General features: G+C 43.0%; 1 protein-coding gene across 3 annotated transcripts in view; it reads left to right on the top strand.

The window, feature by feature from the left end:
* The window catches only part of PLEKHG4B (pleckstrin homology and RhoGEF domain containing G4B), a 123,606-nt gene that overhangs the window by 30,532 nt on the left and 67,292 nt on the right, over nucleotides 1-25,782 (top strand). For 2 of the 3 annotated variants that reach the window (XM_088654928.1, XM_088654929.1), the window contains one exon: nucleotides 19,810-20,007. Coding sequence is in view for 1 of the 3 variants with exons in the window: in XM_035134775.3 (XP_034990666.1) it covers nucleotides 2,111-2,167; nucleotides 19,810-20,007 (255 nt within the window). In the remaining 2 variants the exon portion in view is untranslated. Of the gene's footprint in view, nucleotides 1-1,860; nucleotides 2,168-19,809; nucleotides 20,008-25,782 lie in introns of those variants that run through there. The other variant, XM_035134775.3, reaches the window with a different exon arrangement.

Raw genomic sequence — 25,782 nt, 5'->3', positions numbered from 1 at the left:
GGAAGTTCCGGTTTGCCGCATTCTTAACCCGAAAAAATGCAACATGAAGCGTTCGCAAGAAGAGGTACAGTGAGGGGGGAAGGTATTTGATCCCCTGCTAAATTTACCCACTGGCCCTCTGACGAATAAATGACCAGTCCATAATTTTAATAGTAGGTTTATTGTAGCTGTGAGAGACAGAATAACAACAGAAAACCCCAGAAACCCAGAAGACAAAAGTCAAGAGTCTTGATTACTTTGCCACTGACCACAGGGAAAGACATGATCTGTTCTAATGGTGTGCGGTGGAGGTTACATGATTACATCTACTGTTGCCAGTTTTGGGATAACATTCAACTTTTTGTGACATAAAGAAATGGTTGCAAAGGGGTATGGAGGAAGAAAAGAAATAAGGACCCTCCCCAAATTTTTACTGAGGGAGCCAGGCCTTTCAGAGGACATGAGGGTCCCCATCGGGCCTCCTCCCACCGTGAGATATCGCACACATCAGGCCCCTGCAATGTTGGGTGGAACCCAGCGTGCCTGTCCACGCCAAAAATTCTGATTATTTCAACTTTTTGTTTTTTTATTTATTTACTTGATTTAGAGGGGTAGCTTCCCCCTGCCCCTCTGGCTATGCCCATGGATGGTTTGCCCAATGCCACCTCATGAGCTTGTGGCAGAAGCAACATTTGGATTGGGGATTTCGGATTTGAGGTCCAATTTCTTAGTAATTGTGCTCTTTCAGATTTCATCAGGACTTGTGGAACTGACTTGGATGCAAGTGGAGATGCACTTCTGTGATCATAAGTTTTGTGTTTGTGGCTGTAACTGGACTGAGCTATTCTTTTTAATTTTACCCGGAAATACTGTAATCCTTATGGTGGGGAAAACTGCAAGTGCTATCCACTATTTAGAAGGAAAATAAGTTCCATTTGTATTTTGAGATAGAACTCTTATTAACAGTATAATTTGTCTTTCTTATGGTCCCTTCACTCAATGATTTTTATTTATTTTATTTCTTACAAGATTCTTCAAGTGACTTAACAACAATGAAAATACATGCTAATACAGTTCCCACAAAAACAACCCTTTTAAATGTGTTTGTGGGAGGGGGTGGGGAGAGGTTTGTTGTTGTTTTGTCGTTGTTGTGTTTTTATATTGTATTTTTATGTTGTGAACTGCCCTGAGATGGCTGAAGGGCAATATACAAATTAAAGAAATAAAACAAGCAAGCAAGCAGACACTTTGAATGTGCTTGCTTTTTTTTACCTTGATGATTTGGGCAAATGCAAATCAAATTGTTATGTTGTATTTACAGGTAGGGTAGCCGTGTTGGTCTGACGTAGTCAAAACAAAATTTAAAAAAATCCTTCCAGCAGCACCTTAAAGACCAACTAAGTTTTTGATTTTGGTATGAGCTTTCGTGTGCATGCACACTTCTTCAGATACACGCTTATAAGCCTCTGGGGACTTCTATTTCAGTGTATCTGAAGAAGTGTGCATGCACATGAAAGCTCATACCAAAATAAAAAACTTAGTTGGTCTTTAAGGTGCTGCTGGAAGGAATTTTTTTTGTGTGTGTTATGTTGTATGTTGTGCTAGACCACTAAATATCGTGGGAATCTCCTCTCGCTATAGGGGGGAAGTTTTGCAACTTTCAGCTTCTAGCTGGGTTTGTATCCAATGTAAAGTGTAACGCCTGTAAAGTGAGAAGTGGAGGTGATTCCCCCCAACTCTGGGCAGAGACCCTCGAGCTGCTTTTGTTCTTGCCCCGGAGGTAGCCTTGCCCACTCCCTCTCCCTCTCCCTCCACCCCCCCCTTGGATAGAGGAAGTTACATCAGTATGCATAATAAAGCAATGGGAGAGCAGTCCGGGCTGCTTAGAAGTGAACTCTCCACTCTGTTCTCACGGTCTTGCTGTGTGCAACTGGCAGTGCAGAAAGCTTCCTGAGAACATTTAGGGAGTATGTAAAATTCACATGCAAAAGAGGGTGACAGGAATCTGGCAGACATGTCAAGTGAAATTATTAGAAGGGCATGGGCTTGAGTTACAGTCTTCATTGTCTTGACACAGTTGATTTTATGGACTACTTTTTTGTATTGAAATCCAAAGAGAGGGGGTGTCATTATGAATCAGCAGGCTGCAGCTCCAAAGACAAGAAGTGATAATTATCTGAGCATAAAGGTATGTCGAATGCAGTGGGGAGGGGGGGGAACCCCAAACTCACAAGATTACAGAAATCCTTTTTTGTATTTTTTTTTAAATGAGCTGTATTGAAGAAAAGTTTTATTAGTAATTATTTGTAAATTTAATTAAAATTTTTCATGGGGGCATTTTTAGCAACATTTATAGTTTGCATGTTGTGTTCAAATAAAACAAATCTACTTTGCTAAATAAAAAGGGCTCATATTTTGGTAATGAGTTAGTGCCCTCGCTAAATTAGAGAAAACCTGTTGAAATTTCAGGAACTTTTTCTGGTTTCTTGCCTGCAAACATGATGGTTGCTAAATAGGATTCTTCCTTTTGTTGTGGGGCAAAATAATCTGCTTTATTTCTCTTTGTGCAAGACATGGAATTTGTTCTTTTGAAAATACAGGCAGCAGCTTTTATGTAAGAATGTCTGCTTTGCTTGCAATAGGAATTAGTTCAGTGAGACAACCCTTCAAGGAGGTGGACAGCAAAATCACAGAAATGCCTTTGTAATCTTCTACAAGTTGTTAAGAAGATCTTGGTCTCGTATTTTATTCCACTTTTTTGAAATATTTGAAATTATATATTTTTCTTTGGGTGCCTTTTGTTCTTGTATTGATTGCTTTCAAGTTACAGATGATGGCAATGTTTCGGACACTTTAAGAATAAGATACTGTATCTGTGATGTTAATCCACCAGATATTTTGAAACAGGACAAGGTATGAAATAGAGAAGATTTTGTTTTAGGAACCACACATTATGCATTTTTAAAAAACTATGTGCTAAGATTCTGACTTTAAAAGATTTAGCACTGCAACTACTGTCTGATGCAGCGAATTGTGTGCTCTGTGTTTTTGTGACTGAACTGTCCCTCTGTGGACTTTGTCATGTTGGGCATAGAATTCAGCCTCCTGGGAGCCCAAGCTTTCATGGCTATTGCCTAAGGCTGCTTAGATTAATTTTGAAAGTGGGGGTGGGGAGGGGAAACAGTTGTGTGTTGTTGTTGTTTTGCAGTTTCTGTAGGTCTTGATCTGGTAATCTGACTCCTCCATTAGCCATATCTGTTTGTCACCATCCTTCCTCTTTTTGCCCATGGCGGATCATTTAAGAAATTGATATAAAGTCATAAGTAATAGCACCTCTGGGCATCCACAGGGTGGCTTTCCCTACTCTCTGCACATCACAGCAGTGATTTGTCATCTCTCTGGCTTCCATTCCTTTTCTGGAGTGTTGGGATTAACCTTTAACACCCTAGGGCTTGCCCAAGACCTCAATATTTCCACTGGAGGTGCTTCCCTAGGTTCCCCCCTCCCTGCACGATGAAATGAGACTGTGAGGGAGAAGACCTTCATGGTGGGGGTGCCTTGGCTGCGGAACGCTTGCCTCAGAGAGAATCTTCTGGTGCTGACATTGGAATAAAGAAGCAATCCCTCTTTATTTTACCTTTAGTAAAATGCCTCTTTATTCTCGCTGGCATTTTAATAATTAAGGTTTAGTCCTTTGAGCTATCTTTGATGGGGAGCATGCCCAGACTGTTTCATGGGCTTGTCCAGGCATCCCCAAACTTCGACCCTCCAGATGTTTTGGACTACAATTCCCATCTTCCCCGATCACTGGTCCTGTTAGCTAGGGATCATGGGAGTTGTAGGCCAAAACATCTGGAGGGCCGTAGTTTGGGGATGCCTGGGCTTGTCTCTATTTTAGATGTGCCAGACCTTTTTTTATCTTGTGCCGTGCTCCCACTGCAGCCATTTTTTAACTGGTGCCCTGTGCCCACAGTATTTCTACAAAGTTCTAAGTGTGCCCATTAACTGAGAGAGGTTGGCTGATGGCTACAGCAATCACTTCACACAAATCTGCACTGCCATGCCTTGCCACGTTGCAGGTTGCAGATCAGAAATAGAAGCAAAAGTGCATGGCATACAGCTGCTGTGTAGCATCTCCTCCGGGATTGGCTGCCGGTCTGCAACTTTTGCAGTGCTGACAATTCCTGCTTAAAGCATGGCTTGCTAGGTACTGCTCCTCATCCCTAGTACAGGTAACTCATCTTACCCTAAATGGCCTTGGTCCAGTAGACCTGAAGGAGCGTCTCCACCTCCATCATTCCGCCCGGACACTGAGGTCCAGCACCGAGGGCCTTCTGGCGGTTCCCTCGTTGCGAGAAGCCAAGTTGCAGGGAACTAGGCAGAGGGCCTTCTCGGTAGTGGCACCCGCCCTGTGGAACGCCCTCCCAACAGATGTCAAAGAGGAAAACAACTATCAGACTTTTAGAAGACATCTGAAGGCAGCCCTGTTCAGGGAGGCTTTTAATGTTTAATAGATTACTGTGTTTTATTTTTCTGCTGGAAGCCACCCAGAGTGGCTGGGTATAAATAATAAATTATTATTATTATTATTATTATTATTATTATTATTCACTTATACAATCACAGGGTGCAAATAATAAAAGAGGCATTGTCTGTCTGTAAGGCTCACTCACATTTCTTTGCAGGTAATAACCCCCTTGCAAGTGACAGAAGAAAGAAATTGGAGTTCACAGTTGGGGTACTGGTCAGGTCCACGCCTGCATAACTTCAGCCTTGCTGCAACCTAAGGCAAACTTGTGTTCTCCTTTGGACAGTGCTGCAAGAGCACCTGATATTATCAATATAGAGTCAGCAGATTCTTATTTTGAGACCTCCTTTAAAAGCATGCCTTCAACCAAAGCATTATTTGCTCACCTTCCAGAGACCAATAATACTCCTACAGGGGCTCATTGTCTAGACAGAAATAGCTGTCTGTTTAGCCTTTATTTTGTTCTTGAAGTATTTTCCTTCAAAGTCAAATTCATCAGTCAAAAAAGTTGCAAGAAAGGTGTCCTGGGACTAAAATACTTAAAATCCATTAAACCCTTCAGGGCTGGGTGTAAATCTGTTTCTATAGTAGGTCATGCTTTGAGGGCAATACAAGACAAGAATGTTCATTTCTGTATTTATGTGATAACCCACCAGTAGTCCTCATATTAACAGGTATTGAGCTATGAAGCTTGTGCCAATGGACTACCTTAAATCTGACCCCCTTTATTTTTGCATAGGTGACCATACATCTGTCTCCTTCGAAGGTCAAAGCGGCCTCTGCAAACAATGGCGGCTGTACCATTAGTATCCAACCCTAGCTGTTGGGAAAGAGGTTAAAAAGAGGAAAATTAACCATGAGCCCCAAAATTTGGGGTCCTCTCTAAACCTGTGCCCAACTGTTGCAGTTGTTTTGCAGGAAAAACCCCACGTTTTGCAGCACCGCAGTTAATGGGGCCTTTAAAAAGTCATGCTGTCAAATTTTAAATAGCAGCTTACGTTTTGTGTTTTGTGTTGTGGTGGTTAGAGTGTTGTTTTGGATGTGTGAGTTCGGATCCCCTTAGAACTAAGAGAAAGAGTTGCTTCAGAACTGCGGCTACATAAGTATTTGCAGTGGTAAACACATGAAAGCGGAGATTAGCAAGTTTGAGGCATAAAAATACTCACAAATGACAACACTTCTGAAATTTCTCATTTTAGGACACCTCCCCTACTTAACAATGAACTGTAGTTATTTCAGCTGGAGGATTTATATCAGGAGGATGTGACTGTACAAGTTGCAGGATGAGAGGTAGGCCCTCCCCACCCCCCCTCAGATCACACACACGACTGAAAGTGCAAAAGCTCTGCCTTTGCCAAACTTGCTCCTTCATACAGCTCTCTCCCCTTCTTGGCATCTTTGCGCCATACCAAATGCACAGCCCCCTTCTCATCACTATTTTTAAATGTCTCCCCTCCCACCTTATTGCTGCTACTCTTTATTCTTTTGCAAATGTGTTCCAGGTAAATTTGGACAACTTTTTACTAATCAGTAACACTTTAAAAAGTAAAGATATCTGATGAAGTGTGCATGCACACGAAAGCTCATACCAAAATAAAAACTTAGTTGGTCTTTAAGGTGCTACTGAAGGAATTTTTTTATTTTGTTTCGACTCATACCAACACGGCTACCTACCTGTGACTTTAAAAAGTGTTCCAGTTTTCACCACTAAATCCCTAATCCTGAAGAATCTTTTACAGAATAAAATGCATCAATGGGGGCAGGGGAGCACAGGTAAAAAGAAAATATTGGAATGTCTCTGCTGCTTTCAGGAAACGATAAGGCCTGGAAATGATGCCTTATGAGGAACGGCTTAGGAAGCTGGGTATGTTTAGCCTGAAGAAGAGAAGGTTAAGGGGTGATATGATAGCCATGCTCAAATATATAAAAGGATGTCATATAGAGGAGGGAGAAAGGTTGATTTCTGCTGCTCCAGAGAAGCGGACTCGGAGCAATGGATTCAAACTACAAGAAAAAAGATTCCACCTAAACATTAGGAAGAACTTCCTGACAGTAAGAGCTGTCCGGCAGTGGAATTTGCTACCAAGGAGTGTGGTGGAGTCTCCTTCTTTGGAGGTCTTTAAGCAGAGGCTTGACAGGCATATGTCAAGAATGCTTTTATGGTGTTTCCTGCTCGGCAGGGGGTTGGACTGGATGGCCCTTGCGGTCTCTTCCAACTCTATGATTCTATGAATTCTCATAGTGTCCCTCCTACAAGAGCCCAGAAAACCTTTTATTTCTTTGGATAGTTGCTGCCGTAGTCCCTGGGCGCTGAGCTCAGTCATCTGATTTGCATGTCTCCTGAGGACTGTTTGCTATTTTGGTACTGCTGCTGCTTCTGTCGCTGCTGCTGTTATTATTTATTAAATGAATCTGTTGCCTAACACCACAATTAAAACACATCATATAGCCCTGCGAAGGCCAGTTTTTTAAAAATACATTAATCAGCCCTGACAACAAACCTCCAATTTAAACAGAAGGTAAAATATAAACTAAAACCCCATTCAGAATATAAAAATGCCCTGAGAAAGAAACTCTGAGAAAGGTACTCTAAATTGCTAATAATAGTTGCTACTGCAGCTTTGAGCTGCTAAAAATACTAAAAGCCTGGTGGGAAATATAGGTGTATAAATCTTTGCAAGGTGTGGAGAAGGTGAATAGTAAAAAGCTTTTTCCCCTCTCCCATAACACAAGAACTCCAGTGGGCATCCAGTGAAGCTGAATGTTGGAAGACAAAAGGAAGAACTTCTTCACACAGTGCATAGTTTAGGCCAGGCATCCCCAAACTGCGGCCCTCCAGATGTTTTGGCCTACAACTCCCATGATTCCTAGCTAGCAGGACCAGTGGTCAGGGAAGATGGGAATTGTAGTCCAAAACATCTGGAGGGCCGAAGTTTGGGGGTGCCTGGTTTAGGCTATATATGGAATTCACTCCCACAAGAGGTACTGATGGATGTCTTTAAAAAAGGATTAGATCAATTAATGGCAATGGAGGCTGTGCTCTCTCCCCAGAAGCAGTATGCCTCTGAATACCATTGGCTGGGAATAGCAAGTGGGGAGAGCGCTGCTTGTGGGCTTTGCGTGGGCATCTGGTGGGCCATCGTGGGAATGGGTGCTCGATGGGCCCTGGGCCTGATCCTGCAGACTTTTCATATGTTCTTTCATATGATGTAACACATCAAGTGGTTAACGATGCTTGACCTCTGGGATGTGAGCTAAAACAGGCTGACTTTGTAACTTATAAAGTAGCACTCTGTGTGTTGGCAGCTAAGAAGACCAGGAAGAAAGAACTAGATAAAATAGTGATCAACTGCTAAGGGGATTCGGATATTTAATTTTGCACATTTTACTGGAGAATCTTCTGCTATTCTATTTTATGCAACAAACAATCTTAGTAGTTGTGATGGTGGTTTATATTGTATGTGTGGTGCCTGATGATATTTATGGTTTTTGCTGTTTTTCCTTTTGTTTTTCCCCTGAATGATGCCATGGCCTATGGCTAGCGCAATAAAAGTCCATGTTGTTGTTGTTGTTGTTGTTGTTGTTGTTGTTGTTGTTGTTGTTGTTGTTGATAAGCTAAAACAGGCAGTTCCTGACTGGAAACAAAATTATTTTGACATTCACCTAAGTAAATAATTTGAAATTCCCATTGTAGGACAAAATCTGTTTAGGGATATGCACCGTTGCTATGCTTGGGGAAGCTTGCTAAGTTTCCGTGCACACTTTCAAAAACTGCTGTCTATCCCTTGGAAAAAAAACTGTTCGAACTTGCATGGGGATTTCCAAAGAGGATGTGGGCTTTATCTCTGGAGAGCAAAATGATTTTGCAGATGCCAAAAGCTTCTGTTTGTTTAGACTTATCTAAACTATAAAGAACCTTGTGGATAATAAAGGAATTCTTAATCAAAGGCAGTGAGCTTTTTTTTGTTACTTTGGGGGATTCTTCTGGAAACCATAAGCTTACCTCCAGAAAGTTAATAAATAGACAGCCACAAGCATAACAGCATTAAGAAGCTTCTGGTGTTTATTTCCTTAATTATAAATATTTTTTATTGGTTTTATACATAAACAACAGATATTAAAAGAAAATAATAAAAATGATACAAAAGAGAGAAACAAAAAACAAAAAAGAAAAAATACAAAAAACATGAAAATAAAAATACAATAAAACAAATATCCAAATACTCATTTTAACTTTCTTCTACCTTTCCAACCATTGTTTCTTGAACTTCCCCAGGTCCCTCCTAACTGAGTTCCCTTTCAATTCCTCTTTAGCAGTTTCTTACTCATTACTTCAAATATTAATCACAACTATAGCTATTATTTCACCTTTACCTCAACCCATTAAATTTAATTCATTTATCTATTTTCCTCCTATCTTCTTTCCTCCCTAATGCCTTAACAGCCAAATATTCCCTTAGATATTCAACCTTTTATATTCCAAAATATTCCCCTAAATATAGTTTAAACTTCTTCCAGTCTTCCTCCACCGTCTCCTCTGCTTGGTCCCAGAGTCTTCCTGTCAGTTCCGCGAGTTCCATAAAGTCCATCATCTTCATTTGCCATTCTTCTAAAGTAGGCAGTTCATTTTTCCTTTAATATTTCGCAATTAGGATCCTTGCAGCCGTAGTAGCATACATAAAAAAATTAACATCCTTTCTTGGGATTTCATCCCCAATTATACCAAGTAAAAAGGCTTCTGTTTTTTTCAAAAATGTATTTTTCAATACTTTCTTCAATTCATTATAAATCATTTCCCAGAAGCCTTTTACCTTAGGGCATGTCCACCACATGTGGTAGAAGGTGTCTATTTCCTGAGCCATTCCTTGTGCTGTTTGCAAGACCCTGGGTGAGATTCGGTGTTGTGTGAGTGGGTGTGACAGGCGCTCCCTCCTCCTGCAGCTTTCCATGCTTTCCAGCATGGAGTGTCCTCCAAAGCCCCAGAGCAGATTTGGGGGCTGCAGTGAAGGCTGCAGAGAGGAGGGGAGGGAGGAGACGTCTCTGCAAGGGAAAGTCTGTTGCAATGCTGCTGAAATAGGGTTAGGAAGAGTATAAGGGAAACAGGTCGCGGTTTTTCATTATGTGCAACAGTGTGACAATTGTGATAAGGTTGTGACACCGTGGTGCATATATGTTAGAATATCTAAATAATTTAAATAGAAATGTGAAATCAGGAACTTTTCCATTCTTATTTTTTGAAAACATGTCTAAACTGCTGTGCTGCCTTCAGAGTGTTGACTTGTCAGATGTGCTGGTTTGTTTGTGAGTAGGGGAAAGCGGGTGATCTTTATCTCTCTGCTACCAACACTGCTCCATTGACGGAAATAGTTTATAGGGGATGTGAGTAATCTAAAGGTCACAAAAGTTCTCTGTGCTCATGTCTAGGCTACAAGGCTAGCTTGATTATGGGATGGGGGGGGGACCTGTTTCTCCCCCTGTACTTAAAGGAGAGCTGTGAGCAGTCAGAAGGTGAAGAATGTGAGTTCCTTCCTAGGAAAGTGTATCCTGGTACCATCTCTTTCTCTTTGGCGATCCCTCGTAGCCGAGTAAGACTGTCTTCCATAAACACGGTTTTAACAATGGGTCCGTAAGTGACCGTGGAGGTCAATTCTGGATCCACACGTCCTTCCACAGTGGGGATATTGGTTTCCAGGTGGGAGTTGATCATGGTGTGGATTTGCCAAGCGGGCCTTCCTCTTAGCACCTTTCTCCCTTGCCTCCTGAGTTTGAGTGTCTTCAAAGCCGATGACACCTTTGGTAAAGGCTGTTCTCCAACTGGAGCACTCACAGGCCAGTGCTTCCTAGTTGTCAGTGTTTATACTACATATTTAAAGATTTGCCTTGAGACAGCCTTTAAACCTATTTTGTTGACCACCAGCATTACACTTTCAGCCTGCTCAGGTTGAAGAGCTTTCCATCTGTTCGATATATGATTTCTACTCCGGTGGGGAGTTTCCCATCACTTACGGACCCATTGTTAAAACCATGTTTATGGAAGACAATCTTACTTGGCTATGAGTGATCGCAGAAGAAGAAGGAGAAGAAGGAGAAGGAGAAGGAGAAGGAGAAGGAGAAGGAGAAGGAGAAGAAGAAGAAGAAGAAGAAGAAGAAGAAGAAGAAGAAGAAGAAGAAGAAGAAGATGATTTATAAATTGACTCAGCAAGTGTTCCATTTCCCCCTGTACAGAGTAATCTGTGACTGAGTCAGAATGAGAGAGCAAGTAACCTTTTCACCTTCTGACTTTATAAATTGGCTGGAAATCCAAACATACAACTTTTATAAGATAGTTGTTAACAAGTCTGGACTGAACAGTGTCATTGTATGAGTGGACAGGGGAGGGCTATTCCTCTGGAGAGAGCCAAGCCTTTGCAAAAATCCTTATGGTGATCATCTGTAGGATTACAGCGGGTGGCGCTGTGGTCTAAACCACTGAGCCTAGGGCTTGCTGATCGGAAGGTCGGTGGTTCCAATCCCCGCGACGGGTGAGCTCCTGTTGTTCAGTCCCAGCTCCTGCCCACCTAGCAGTTCGAAAGCACGTCAAAGTGCAAGTAGATATCCTATCTATCAAGTGCTTTGGCATTTATACTATGGTGCTCTCACAGGATCTGCTCTGTCCAAAAAAAAAAGGTTTAAACATCCTAATGAAGTCGTTGGGAGAAGGTGTCTAGAGATCTGGGGTATACAGTCATACCTTGTTTTGCTTTTCACCTTCTCTTGCTCCTGCTCAAAAATCTGTGTAACCTTAATGAGGCTTCTTCTTCTGCCCTTCCCACGCAGCCTGCTAGTCAAGACTCAGAGAATGGTCATCCATCACTACTTGTTTTTCTTTCCAAAGAACTTTGCTGGTTTCTCTCTCTCCCTGTCCAGACCTTTAGAGATGGAGTTAGGTCCATGCCCTCTGCAGCACTAGTGCAATAATGTTCTCAGCACAATCCTGATGATTGTGAAATGTTTACCACTTATTCCTTTATGTTGTTGTTTAGTCGTTTAGTCGTGTCCGACTCTTCGTGACCCCATGGACCAGAGCACGCCAGGCACTCCTGTCTTCCACTGCCTCCCGCAGTTTGGTCAAACTCATGTTCGTAGCTTCAAGAACACTGTCCAACCATCTCGTCCTCTATCGTCCCCTTCTCCTTGTGCCCTCCATCTTTCCCAACATCAGGGTCTTTTCCAGGGAGCCTTCTCTTCTCATGAGGTGGCCAAAGTATTGGAGCCTCAGCTTCAGGATCTGTCTTTTATAGGACAGATCCTTTATTCCTTTATAGGCCAGTGGAATGGGGAATCCCAATGGAAACTATGGGGCAACAGACATTGTGGTGGAGTCAGCATCTTGCATGCTGGCAGCTGTTGCCTCAGAAAGGTGTTATGCGTGGCATGGAGGGCGGGGACCAGATGCACTGTGAGAAACATGATAAAAGACCCTTGTTACACAATAAAATTAATAAATCCTGCTGCCATTCACTGGTTCTATGAGGAAATATTACATTTAATTATAGACAAAATTATTTGGAATGCAAGTTACTTTATTGAACTGTTCCAATTCAAATTAAAAAGAACAGCTTTTGAGTAGGTGAGACACATCCTTTTTCTTACCGTGCTAGTGCTGGACCCAATCCAATGGGCAATAGTCTGTCCCATGTTAATCCATGGGACCTGCAGAGGTAGAAGAGTTCCCTTTGGGGAAAAAAGACATACAGTAAAGGGAGACATGTCAGTTCCCATGTTGAGAAGAGGAAGACGGCGCTTCCATAGAATTAAAATGTTACCAACAAGAAGAGCTGAATAAGGTGTGCAAACCAGCAAGGGCATAATTGTGTGTTCTTACTGATGTTTTGTACTACTTGCTTGTACACAGGCACTGCTGCACTCGAGTTTAAGATATTGGTAAAAAAAATGCAGTTGAAAGCAGGGGAGAGATTGTCACTTCTGATGATATGAATGATATCTAGTAATTTGACTCCTGCTTTTTATTTGAAAGCTTATACATTGGTCACCCATCAAAACTGATCTGCGTGTCCAGCATCGGCCGTGTTATAGCACTGGGTGCTCATCTGCCATCTAATGGGATCAATCAATACATGCTTATAATTATCCCTGATGGACTCTCCCATGTTCAGAGATGGTGTATCACATAACACTGAAATTCAATTATCCCAGCAACGAAATACTGCATTTGGAGTACCAGTACTGGAGGGAAATTCAGCTTCCCTTTGTCAGTTATTCTCTTCAATAACTGCACCAGATATTTGGATTTCATTTTGCAATAACTTAGGAACAATTTCATGTTCGTGCAATCAAATGGCAGTCTGGAAAAGTCCCTTACTTGTGCATTTGACTTTTGCTGACCTCGGTCCTTCTATTTCCCTGCTGCCTTTGTTTCATAGCTGCAAACCCTTAAAAGATTGTAAGGGGTACTGCAGGCCTTGCAAGCAATGAAATTTACAGCCATAAGTTCCCCCAAAAGCTTTACGTGAAACTAAGATTATTCTAAATGAGAAAGGCATGGTCCAGCAAAGCACTCAAAGGCTTGGTCTAAGGTAAGGTGTCGGAAGAGGGAAACAGTTAAGAGAACTTGCCCAGGCAGGCACATTCTTAATCCCCCAAAAGAAGCAAGTGACCACAACAGGACACTGGGTGTTGGGATGAAATTAAGCCAAATCTTTATTAGCTGCAGGATTCGGGATAGGATCAGTTCGTCATTCCACTTGCCCCATACTGGTGGAATGGGATTCAATGAGGCTGCACCACACTAAACCCATTCTCAGGGAACTGCCCAGTGCTGACCCTTGTTGTGCTGCAAGCCAAGCTGGCAAAGTCTCACTGGGAGACTGGGGAGAGGATTCCAGCCAGGCAGAGACCCAACCCGAGCTTGGGGCATGCCAGGGCCAATCCTCCCCTCAAGCCCCTTATGGGAGACCCCCCCCTTCACTATGTCGAGCCTACGCAGTGCCATTTCTGCCACAGTTCCAGGCTGCCATTCGTTGACATACTACTAGAGCGTGCTGTCTGCAGATTGCCTAAGCCTGCAATATTTAAAATATCTGTGTTGGGAGAGTTAATGTTGAAGAAGGTGATACTCTTACAAGTTCCACACAATTCATTTAATCATTACACAGCTTAGGGAATTCACTACCCCAAGTTGGGCATTGGGGGGTGGTTGCCATTAGGGACGCAGGTGGCGCTGTGGTCTTGCCGATCAGAAGGTCAGCGGTTCAAATCCCCGCAACGGGGTGAGCTCCCATTGCTTGGTCCCTGCTCCTGCCAACCTAGCAGTTCGAAAGCACATCAAAGTGCAAGTAGATAAATAGGTACCACTTCAGCGGGAAGGTAAACAGTGTTCCGTGCACTCCTCTGGTTCGCCAGAAGCAGCTTTGTCATGCTGGCCACATGACCCGGAAGCTGTACGCCGGCTCCCTTGGCCAATAAAGTAAGATGTGCACCACAACCCCAGAGTCGTCCACGACTGGACCTAATGGTCGGGGGTCCCTTTACCTTTACCTAGTTACCATTAACTTTGAGGATGTTGTAAAATGATAGCTGTAACAGTGTGATGGAGCCTCCCATGTTCAGAGATGGTGTATCTGAGAGCCAAATGCTGGCTGCAAGCAGGTTGCGCACAAGCCAGCTTCATCTCCTCTGTGTGAGACTTCCACACACATCTGGCTCATCGATATTGGCAACAGAGTGTGGGATTAGGTGGGTTACTGCGATAAGTGGCTTCATTGGCGAAACGAAACAGCATATATCTCGTAATGACAACTGCATTAGAAACCGCTCTGTGCTGTGGACAGCCCTGGCTCAAAACCTGTTGAAATCAGATGTTTTCCTGTTGATTCTATAATTGCTTGCTGAATTCCCTTCCTTCCGTTTGGTGGGCACACAGTGCTGGACTCAATGGACCTTTCATGTGATCCAGCAAGGAAATGTTGGGAAACTTTGAAAAAAACACCTTTCTCTCTCTCTCTCTCTGGGACTCTCTGAAACTGGTTAATTTTAGACTTGCACCACTGGCCTGCCTGCAGTAGGGAGGACACCAAGAAGGGCTTAGTTAATCACAAATAAATCACTGGGATACCTGCCAGCGGTGAGCTCTCTGTCTCTGGAATGCTTTAGTACCAGGAAGTTTCTATCACCAAAACAATGTATTCTGGGGAAAGATGGGAAGAAGAGCCTGCACAGCTGCAGGGCTAAAAATCTTAGGCTCCTCTTTTATGTGGAGCAGAAAAGTAAAGCCTTGGAGGCGGCCAAGGTTTTCGGTTATTTCCGTTTCACCCCAGTATGTTTTTGTTCAGTCTTCTTTCCCATCTAATCTGAAATGTTGCATAGTTTATATCAATGAAAAACAAAGTGAGCAAGCAATGTTTTAAGCATTACATATCTAAGCAATTGTGCCAAATCATTTGGTTAATCGTTAAAAGTTGTGGTTCACACACCCATGTATGTCATTTGATTTACTCAGTATTTGATTACTGCCTGCCAAACTCCTGCCATTTGAAAAGTTAAACTTGCCAGCTTGCCAAGCAATCCGGATATTTCATCTTTGAGGGGTCATTTGCACACAGTGTTCAAAACTCCCATTGTTCTAGGCGCATTTTGCGACAGGGAATTTCATCAGTGCGAGCAGTTTCTGAGCTGGGCACAGTACTGCACCTAAGATTACAGATTAAAACCGCAGAGTGGAAGGAAAGGCCTCACCACTTCCAGCTACTCTCTGAAGACTGGATAAGAGACCCTCTTAAGAATATCAGGGGGGTGGGCAGGGGAAGGACTTGACCATGTGAAAAAGGAACATAGTATTTTAACTGCAGTTCATACATTTTCAGCTTTGCATACTTGTTATAAAAAAAACTGCGCCTAAACGTTCCATTGTTGCGCCCATAATCTAGGTTTAAGGGGTACCATTTAGCTCCTAACTTTCATATCTCAGTTTCTAACATTGTTTTGCACAGGCTTGTGTGAATGCTCAGCACTGTAGCCATCAAGTGATATATATATACACGAAAACAAGTGTGGTGTAGTGGTTAAGAGCGGTAGACTCGTAATCTGGGGAACTGGGTTCGCTTCCCTGCTCCTCCACATGCAGCTGCTGGGTGACCTTGGGCTAGTCACACTTCTCTGAAGTCTCTCAGCCTCACCCACCTCACAGAGTGTTTGTTGTGGGAGAGGAAGGGAAAGGAGAATGTTAGCCGCTTTGAGACTCCTTCGGGTAGTGATAAAGCGGGATATCAAATCCAATCCAATCCAAACTCCTCCTCCTCTTCCTCCTCCTCTTCTTCTTCTTCTTCTTCTTCTTCTTCTTCTTCTTCTTCTTCTTCTTCTTCTTCTTCTTCTTCTTCTTCTTCCTCTTTCTTCCAGTGTTCCTTCCTGTGCCCCTCGGGTCTCCAGTTAGGTTGAATTTTAGATTGTAAGCTCCTTAGCAGTGGCGGAGCTTCCCAGGGACGTGGCACGCGTTTTGGGGGTGGGGTGGGCAGCCACGATGGCACCCCTGGGATCGCGCTGCCTGGGGTGGCGCGCCCCTACCGCCCCTACCTTCCTACACTACTGCTCCTTGGGGCAGGGACTTACCCTCTCGTTCATTATGCTATGCATACATTGATGAGACCTGATTATTTATTCTTGTTAGAAACAGCCCTGTGCTTGCAAATTGAATCCGGAAACTTTTCCTTAGGGAATTTGTTTGGTTTCATATATTTATTTAATTTGTACGTCACCCTATACCCATACATCCCAGGACAGTTCACAACATAAAATCACAAAAAAATAAAAATAGAAAAGACATAATAAAATAGAAAGAAAAGACAACCCAATAACCTCCCCTTCTACAGCACATTTTAAAAGGGCATCGGATGTCAATCAACCAAAGACCTGGTTAAAAAGGAATGTTTTTGCCTGGTGCCCAAAGGTGTATAATGAAGACACCAGCCAAACCTTCCCGGGGAGAGCATTCAACAAATGGGGAGCCACCACAGAAAAGACCCTTTCTGGTGTTGTTACCCTTTGGACCTCTTGCGGAGGAGGCACATGAAGAAGGGCCTTGGAGGGTGATCTCAGGGTCCACGTAGGTTCATATGGAAAGAGGTGGTCCTTGAGGAATTGCGGAAGTTATACCCTGCCTTTTCCCATGAAATAAAATAAAAAATAAAATAAACTACACCCACCCACCCACTATTAGAAACATGTCGGAGAGCAAACTTCTCTTGTGCATGCAGCCAAAGTGCCCCGACGGGGCTGTAGGAATAGGAGTATCTGATGGTGTGCTGGGCTCTTGCTTTCCTTCAGCACCAGCACAAGCCAGAGATTCTGGGCGGGGTGGTGGTGGTGGAGGGGATGGCTCAGCAGAGGCTAGGAGCCTCTTGAGGAAGAGGAGGAAGACTGAGACTGAGGGATGCTGTTGGCACAAGGTTTTATTGGGGTTTCCTTGCTTGAAAGTTGCTGTCCGGTGCAGGGCCTTGCCTCATCCCCACCCCACTCCCCTTCTTTTTCTGACCCTGGCAAAACTTATTGCATAATACGCAAGAAGACTGGACCTAGGATGGGAGGAAATGCATTCTCGGCTGGTAGCAGGGACTATCCACCTGTGATCTTCGTTACATCTTAATGTTATAAATCAATCACAGTGCAAAATGGCTGTTTGGCCATTCGATGGGTCTTCCCACCCTCCTAAAGGCTTTTTTTTGGGGGGGACCCATATGTTGAATATATTTTTTCCTGGAGGGGAGTTTCAGGGTGGGGCGAAGTGTGAAGGCAGGAGATGGAGATCAGGTCTCTGTTCTACCAAATGGACCTCAAGGGCAGCAACAAGCAGCGCTGAGTGAGAGGGGATGAATTTATGAGCAGGGATGGGGCAGGGAGAGAGCACTGATTAGCAGAAGGCACCGCCCTCCTTGCAAATAGCAAGCATTTGCCCCTTTGCATGTTAAAGTAAGACCTTGTGCATCCCTCCTGATTTGGTAATGGGGTCGGGATGTGAACAAGAACATGTGGCTACCCTTGCTATGCCTAGTTTGGCCCTCAGTTGGAACTATTCTGGGAAAAATCCCTCCTACCTTTTTGACAGATCTTGAATAATAACAGTCATAGAAGTGAGGAGGGGTGGTGGCAGTGGCAAGATCTTGCCCAGAGCACTTATTGCAGGCTTCTGCCACCTGCTTCAGTTTGCCTCATGGGTGGACCAGATGAAGCTGGTGGGAGTGCTTGTTAATAATGTTTCTTCTCTGCCGATATCAAGCTACAGGTACATGGAAAGAGTGTTATTGGAGGCTATATTGCTTAAACATAAAGGTTTCATTTATGAAGTGCAGGTTAAAGCTCACTGGCACGGAAAAGATATCCTGAGATAAGGATGGGGGAGTGATTCGAATCAGTTTGCATTTATAGGTGAATTTATCAAATCCACACTTTCTGAAACAAAGCCATCATTCAAAAGTCACACATCTGAATTTTTAAGTGTAGTTCTCCAAGCAGTGTTTACAAAACTGCATATATTAAAGGAAAATGTGCTTTAAAATGAATATATCAGTGAAAATATACAGAAATGCATTTTATTAGGAGAAGGTCCTTGCAAAAATGCATACACTAGTCAAAACTGTGTTTATTAGGAGAAATTCACACTAAAGATTTTGATAAATATTTTTGGGTGGAGAAATGCACAAATTGCTTCAGAAATGTGGAGAACTGAATTTAAGATTTTTTTTTTAAAAAAAGTGAAACAGAGAGAACCAAAACTCTGAGATCTTTCCATCTCCATCCAGAGATATTTAGAATATTCTGGCACTTTCCGCCTCAGGTTTTCCTGCAATCTCTTTCGATTTTTATTCCTATGATTTAGGACAGAGTTTTCCTATACAACTTGGCAGGGAAGGAATGTGACCTTATAGCTAACATTTACACAGCTGGGGTTTCCATGGTTACTAAGAGGATGTGACACATTATGAGACAAACTCAGGAAGCAGGATGGTGGCAGTTTGGGTGGCTCCTTGGTGTGTGAGAAGCTTTATGGCCCCCCTTTGCTTGCACTGGTTCTGGCCTACGGATCCTCCCTCCCTCCTCTCCCTCCCATTTACCTTAGCAAGGGTTGGGAACTAAAGTGTCACAGCAGTGTTTGCTGATGTTGGCGGGGTTTTTCTCTCTCTCAAAAGAAACCCAACACCAAGCCTATGTACACACCAGCGCTCTTCCTGCCAGGGAGGGGCTAATTGCCATGCCAACCCCTGTGCAAATATATCATGGTGATAACAGAGTCAAAAGCAGTTCAGTCATTGCAAGACACTGAGAGGGTGCTATGTTTGTTTCCTGAGCTTTGCCTGAAGGAAGAGGTTGCCCCCCCCCTTAGCACTCTAGACCTGGGAATCCAGTATTGTCTATTGCGACTGATACCTTCTGCCTTCAGAGTTACACACAGAGAGGTCTTTAATGTCACCTGCTGCATGATCCTTTTTAAGCAGGAGGGACTGGAAATGGGACTGTGTGGAAAGCAGTTGCAGTTACTCCCCTTGGGCTTTGCAGCTGTGGAACACGCAAGGAAATCAAAAGCATTAATATGCAATACACCAGATGTATCACAACTTTTGTTGGTGAAAGCTATGGGACAAAAGTTATTGTTACTACTCGCAACACAAGAGCAGGCCTTTTCTGTGGTGGCTCCTCATTTGTGGAATGCTCTCCCCAGGGAGACTCTCCGGGCACCTTCACTACATTAACCTTTAGATGCCAGGTGAAAATGTTCCCCTATAACCAGGCCTTGGGCTGATTAAACAACCTCTGTGTTTGTTGAAGGGGGCTGTTGGGTTGTTGTTGTTCTAACTATGATGTGTATTTTGTGTTTGCATTTTTATGCTGTAAAAACCACCCTGTGATCTCCGGATGAAGGGTGGTGTATAAATGTAATAAATTAATAATAATAATTTTGGGAAAGTAATCCACTCAAAGAGGTCCTAGGCTCTCAGTAAATGGGGGGGATGGAATTCGATCTGTGTGAGGGTCTTTCTGTTTCCAGGGTTTGCAAGCTTTCGTTTTGTCCTCTCTCTTCCAAAGGACACGGCACCTTGGATGGTGGTTGGTAGTGGTGGATAAACTTGTTGTTTGGGTACATTTATTCATTATTTTCTCTTTGAAGAAACCCCGGAAAGTGTCTGGGGAACCCCATGGTTTGCTGTGACACAGTTTTGAAAACCAGGGCATTAACAGTTAATACTGTTTCTCTGTGTAGAATCTACACTTCTTCCCTATTGCCTAACACTGTGGTTTTTATTTATTTATTTCAGAACTCTGAATCCCTCGATATTTATATCCAGAATACACTTTCCTCTCTATATCCACCTTTTGAGGCCACAGCTGCTACTGTTCTGTGGCAACTTTTCAGCATTGTTGAAAAGTTTTATAACGGAGATGGTCTCAGATGTCTAATTGATTTCCTTGTTCCTGCCAAGAGAGTCTTACAGTGTATCCAGCGGGAAACCTGTGTAAGTATATTTGTATCTGCTCTGGCAAAACAGAGACACTTTGTTCATTATCCAATCATGAGGAGGGCGGAATAAGATGCTGTTTAATCTTTTAACTGCTGGGCAAAATGAAACCCTAGATAACCATGGGAAAGTTCATTCTAGTAAGACACTGGAAAGCGAAGCATCGAGTTTTGCATTTGTTTGGAATATAATTCCATGAATTTGTGCTGTAGTACATTTCAGGAGAATGGTAGGAGGGTATATATATATATATATATATATATATATATATATATATATATAGCTACAGAATTTATATTGTTGGGTCAATAAATGATAAGAGGGTAAGAAAAATGATTTATGATTGTAGGATAATTTGTGTGTGTTCTTTGCATGGGCATCAGAATTTGAGTAAATCATTGAAAGTCTAGCATGAACTTGATTAAAAAGGTAACTCTTAAAAAGGGTTAAAAAGGGACCCCTGACCATTAGGTCCAGTCGTGACCAACTCTGGGGTTGGCTTCTTTAAATGGCCAGTTGTTGTTGTTGTTGTTTAGTCGTTTAGTCGTGTCCGACTCTTCGTGACCCCATGGACCAGAGCACGCCAGGCACTCCTGTCTTGCACTGCCTCCCGCAGTTTGGTCAAACTCATATTCGTAGCTTCGAGAACACTGCCCAACCATCTCGTCCTCTGTTGTCCCCTTCTCCTAGTGCCCTCAATCTCATCAGGGTCTTTTCCAGGGAGTCTTCTCTTCTCATGAGGTGGCCAAAGTATTGGAGCCTCAGCTTCAGGATCTGTCCTTCCAGTGAGCACTCAGGGCTGATTTCCTTCAGAATGGATAGGTTTGATCTTCTTGCAGTCCATGGGACTCTCAAGACTCTCCTCCAGCACCATAATTCAAAAGCATCCATTCTTCGGCGATCAGCCTTCTTTATGGTCCAGCTCTCACTTCCATACATCACTACTGGGAAAAACATAGCTTTAACTATACGGACCTTTGTCGGCAAGGTGCCCTCCATCTTTCCCAACATCAGGGTCTTTTCCAGGGAGTCTTCTCTTCTCATGAGGTGGCCAAAGTATCGGAGCCTCAGCTTCACAATCTGTCCTTCCAGTGAGCACTCAGGGCTGATTTCCTTAAGAATGGATAGGTTTGATCTTCTTGCAGTCCATGGGACTCTCAAGAGTCTCCTCCAGCACCATAATTCAAAATGGCCAGTATTGATAGCTTTATGTTCCATGAATTTGTCTAATCATCTTTAGAGCCCTTCAAGCCATCACCGCCTCTTGTGGCAGCAAATTCAATAAGTTTAACAATGCACTGTGTGAATAAGTTATTTCTCTTCTCTGTCCTGAATCTTCAAACATTCATCTGCCTCAAATGTCCTAGTATATTATGAGAGAGGGAGAAAAACGTTTCTCTATGCACTTTTCCCCACACCATGCTTAATTTTTTAGGCCTCTATCATGTCTCTTCTTCCTTCCTTTGTGACCAGAACCATATACAGTTTTCCAAGTGCAATCACATCATAGATTTGTTTATTACGATACTGGCAGTTGTATTTTCATTCTGTTTCCTGAGAGATATTTTGCCCCAGTGTGCATCACTTTGCAGCAGCTTACACTGACTTGCATTTGATTTCCTGATTCCCACTCACCCAGTTTTGAGAGATTCTTTCAGAGCTCTTTGCAATCGCCTTCTGTTTTAACCATCCTCAACAGTTTCATATTATCAGAAAACTTGGCTTTCCTATTCCTTGACGGGGTGGACCTCTGTTGGGAGAACTGTCCATTTATTCTTACTTTTTGCTTCCTGGTTCTCAACCAGTTACTAATCCACAAGAGGACCTCTCACCTTATTCCATGATTGCTAAGGTTACTCAGGAGTCCTTTGTGAGCTGTTTTGTAAAAAGCTTTTTGAAAGTGCACAGTGTCTTACTTTTTATGGATAATCTTGCTTATTGCTGATTTGCTGGTGCAGGAACTTGCCTAGTCCCACTTGTACTAAACAATTCCCCCGATCCTCATTTGTGTCAAATAAGCATAACTGTGCGTAACCTGCACTAAACATATTAAAATTATCTGTCCTGAAAATCTGAATTCTTCACATAGTACTGCATGCTTTGCTTTTCCTGTGCTTCCACAGAACTGTAGTGTGTAGTGTGTACATAGTACTGGGTATTTGAGGACTATGCTTGATATTTGACATCATTGGTTTAGTTGAAACTGTCTTTAAGCTATGAAATGCCTTGGTTTGTTAGAGAACAATCAAATCTAGCTAATCATTTTAACATGCATCTGTCCAAGCTTCAGGCAGCAGTAAATCAAAATTGCTAATAGATAATTAGGAAATTTTGGTTCAGAAGCTGAGCAACTTTTATTATTATTAGTATGATAAAAAGTACAGTCATACCTTGGGTTGCAAACGCTGCGGGTTACATGTTTTCGGGTTGCACTCTGCACCGAACCTGTAAGTACCAGAACGGGTTACTTCTGGGTTTCAGTGCTCGCACATGCGCAGAAACACAAAATGACATCATGCACATGCACAGAGGTGCTGAATTGCGTCACATGCGTCCTCAGACGCAGCACTGCGAGTTGCGAACGCGCCTCCCGTATGGATCACGTTCACAACTCGAGGTATGACTGTATAGAAAACAAAACTCTGTTCAAGCAATCAAACATTTTTGGTTACATATTTTTAATGTGAAATACGACCTGAGTACTTGAATCTTTCCCTGTTCATAGGCACGCACAGCCTAATTATTACCGTTTCAAGTTTATTCTTCATCCATTGAAGTCAGTTAATTCTTCAGCTGGCTTCTTTGTGAACAGGACCACTTTCTTCACTGGGAGTGAAGCGGAAGGAGAGAGTGGTTGCCCACCTTGTGAATGCGGCTCTCTCAGGAATGCAATTATTCAGGAAATCACTTGAAGATTTACAGCCCCCAGACTGCAACTCAGTAGGGAGGCAAAAGAATTTATAGCCCAGTGTTTGTGCAAAGTACTGAGGCTCAACAGGAGTCAGAGCAAGGGATTTAGTGACTGTTTAATTGTAGCCGCATAAAGGACAGTTCTGTTTCCACAATGAACTGTGTACTATTATTCATTGCCCTGATGACAGAGGTTTCAGCCCTCAAATGCCACTCTGCTCTTGCTTTGCCTCAGCAAGTATTTCTTTCCCCCTCTTTTGCTGAGCTATCACGGTCTCTGCTGATACAGTAGAAACAGCATATTTTCCTAGCTGAGTTAATTGCTGGTTTGGGGGCAAGGATGAGAGATTGGTTGTTTTAGTCTCCTAATAATCTGGAAACAGATTGGAGATGAAAGAGTAACCTCTTTTTATTTATTTTATCACCACAGTGAATTTTGCTGCTCGCAGTAATGTTCTTTATAGTATGCCAAACCATAGCTGCCAAGTTTTCACTTTTCTCGCGAGGAAGCCTATTCAGCATAAGGGAAAATCCCTGTAAAAAAGGGATAACTTGGCAGCTATGTGCCAAACTCTGCTAGGCATTATCAGAACTTGGATTTATGCTGATTTGAAAGTTCTGCAAAGTAGTAACATGAAAAGCATGTGGATCCCAGTGCCCCACATATTCTCTCCAAATCAATCCTAACTGGGGTGTGAAGATGTAGATTCACTGCCACTTCTGAAGCCCAGCTTGCTGCACTTGCTGTCACAACAGTGGAGGCCCAAATTAGGCCCTTCTGTAGGAGCCGGACCAACTTCCAGCAGACGATGGCTGGCACAGTTCCACCTCCAGCACCATTTGGGGGCCCTTCCACAGGTTACTGACACGCCAGCAGTGGGGGCCTCCATTGTGTTGGTGCTGACCTTTAAAGCCCTAAATGGCCTCGGTCCTGTATACCTGCAGGAGCGTCTCCACCCCCATCGTTCAGCCTGGACACTGAGGTCCAGCGCCAAGGGCCTTCTGGCGGTTCCCTCGCTGCGAGAAGTGAGGTTACAGGGAACCAGGCAGAGGGCCTTCTCCGTAGTGGCACCCGCCCTGTGGAACGCCCTCCCAGCAGATGCCAAGGCAATAAGCAACTATTTTACTTTTAAAAGACAACTGAAGGCGGCCCTGTTTAGGGAAGTTTTTAATGTTTGATGCTGTATTGTTTTTAATATTTGGTTGGAAGTCGCCCAGAGTGGCTGGGGAAACCCAGTCAGATGGGCGGGGTATAAATATTTATTTATTTATTATTGTGGTGGAACCTTCCCTCTGCCGGTAAAGGCTGAAGGCCAACAAACTGGGATATCCACTCAGTCGCCACCTTCTCTAGCAACACACACTGGGGGTTAGGATTGGAGCCTATATCAGTTCTCTCGGGGTGCAATTTAAAGCATGCTTCCTTAGGGAACATACTGTTGAACTCTGTGGGACTTATTTCCAGATATAAACAATTCCCTTTCTGACTGTTTATTTAATTTCTCACAGCACTTAAGTATCCTTACTTACTGGAAAGTGCTTAAGGATGCTGTACTTGCACAGACTCTCATATTAAGGCTGAACAGAATCTCAGGGTTCGTTCATACTTGCGCTTGTCTGGGTCCCATGCCTAGAAAGCGTGAATCTGAGCTGTTTTCTGCCTGTCCCACACTTGCTTGGCATAGGTCCAAGCGGTTAGGCCCTAACCCCACTGCTTTATCCTGGAAATGCCACTCTTTAGCGATAAATTAGAGCAAACATCAATCCAGAGAAAACCCAATTGACATTTGCTCCTATTCAGCAGTAGATATTGGGTTTCCCTGGAAGAAAGCAGTGAAGCAAGGGAAGCCTGGATGAGCCCTAAGTGTTATCAGAAGTAATGATGAATATATGAAACTGTCCTACCTTGGCCTTTTAAAATCCTTTAAAAAATAAATTATGGATGCTGTGGATTGAATCTTGAAGCTTCTTCGTACAAAGCAAATGCCATACCACTACATTTTCAGTTGTAGTATGTGCTTTATTTTGAAGGGTTTCTTTTCATTTTAGTACATCATAGCTATGTAAAACTTACTAGGATGCAATGGCTGTTTACTTTTAAGGCCTGTTGAGTGGTATTGATAGGCAAGCCTTAGTTGAAAGGAAGAATTGACCTTTAAGGAAAGTTGAATATGTGCAAAACACAACCCACAGTATTAGTAGTTTACACTCATTTTGCAGGCACTGGGTGCATGTGAAGTTTTAGCTGGGTGTTGGATCTTGGATATTACAGATCTGACGTCTGGCCCAGGCAATCTGGTGGAATGTATTGTTAAGGATAAAATAACCAAACATATAGAAGAACAAGCCTTGCTGAACACAACCAGCATGGCTTCTGTAAGGGCAAGCCTGTCTCACAAACCTATTAGAGTTATTTGAGGGTGTCAGCAACCACATAGATAGAGGTGATCTGGTTGACAATAGTGTATTTGAGCTTTCAACAAGCTTTTAAAAAGACTTAGAAGGAAGCTCCCCCCCCAGTGTTTTTTAACTTATTCATAAATGAACTAGAGTTAGGAGTGAGCAGTGAGCTGACCAAGTTTGCTGATGATACTGAATTGTTCAGGGTCATTAAAACAAAAACGTGTTTGTGAAGAGCTCCAAAAGGAACTCTCCAAACTGGTTGAATGGGTGGTAAAATGGCAAATGTAGTTCAAGGCAAACAAATGTAAAGTGATGCATGTTGGGACAAAAAAAAAATCTTAATTTCACATACAGTATATTTGTGAACTGGCTGGTGGGGTAGTAGTGGCTAGCTCAATGGTGATGTCGACAGTGTGTGGTAGCCATGAAATAGGCAAATTCAATGCTAGGGATGAATAG

Source organism: Zootoca vivipara, chromosome 12 (genome assembly GCF_965207765.1).
Source record: "Zootoca vivipara chromosome 12, rZooViv2.hap1.1, whole genome shotgun sequence".
Classification (NCBI taxonomy): Eukaryota; Metazoa; Chordata; class Lepidosauria; order Squamata; family Lacertidae; genus Zootoca; species Zootoca vivipara.
The sequence above is the reverse complement of the archived record's forward strand: the minus strand, read 5'-3'. Positions and strand labels throughout refer to the sequence as shown.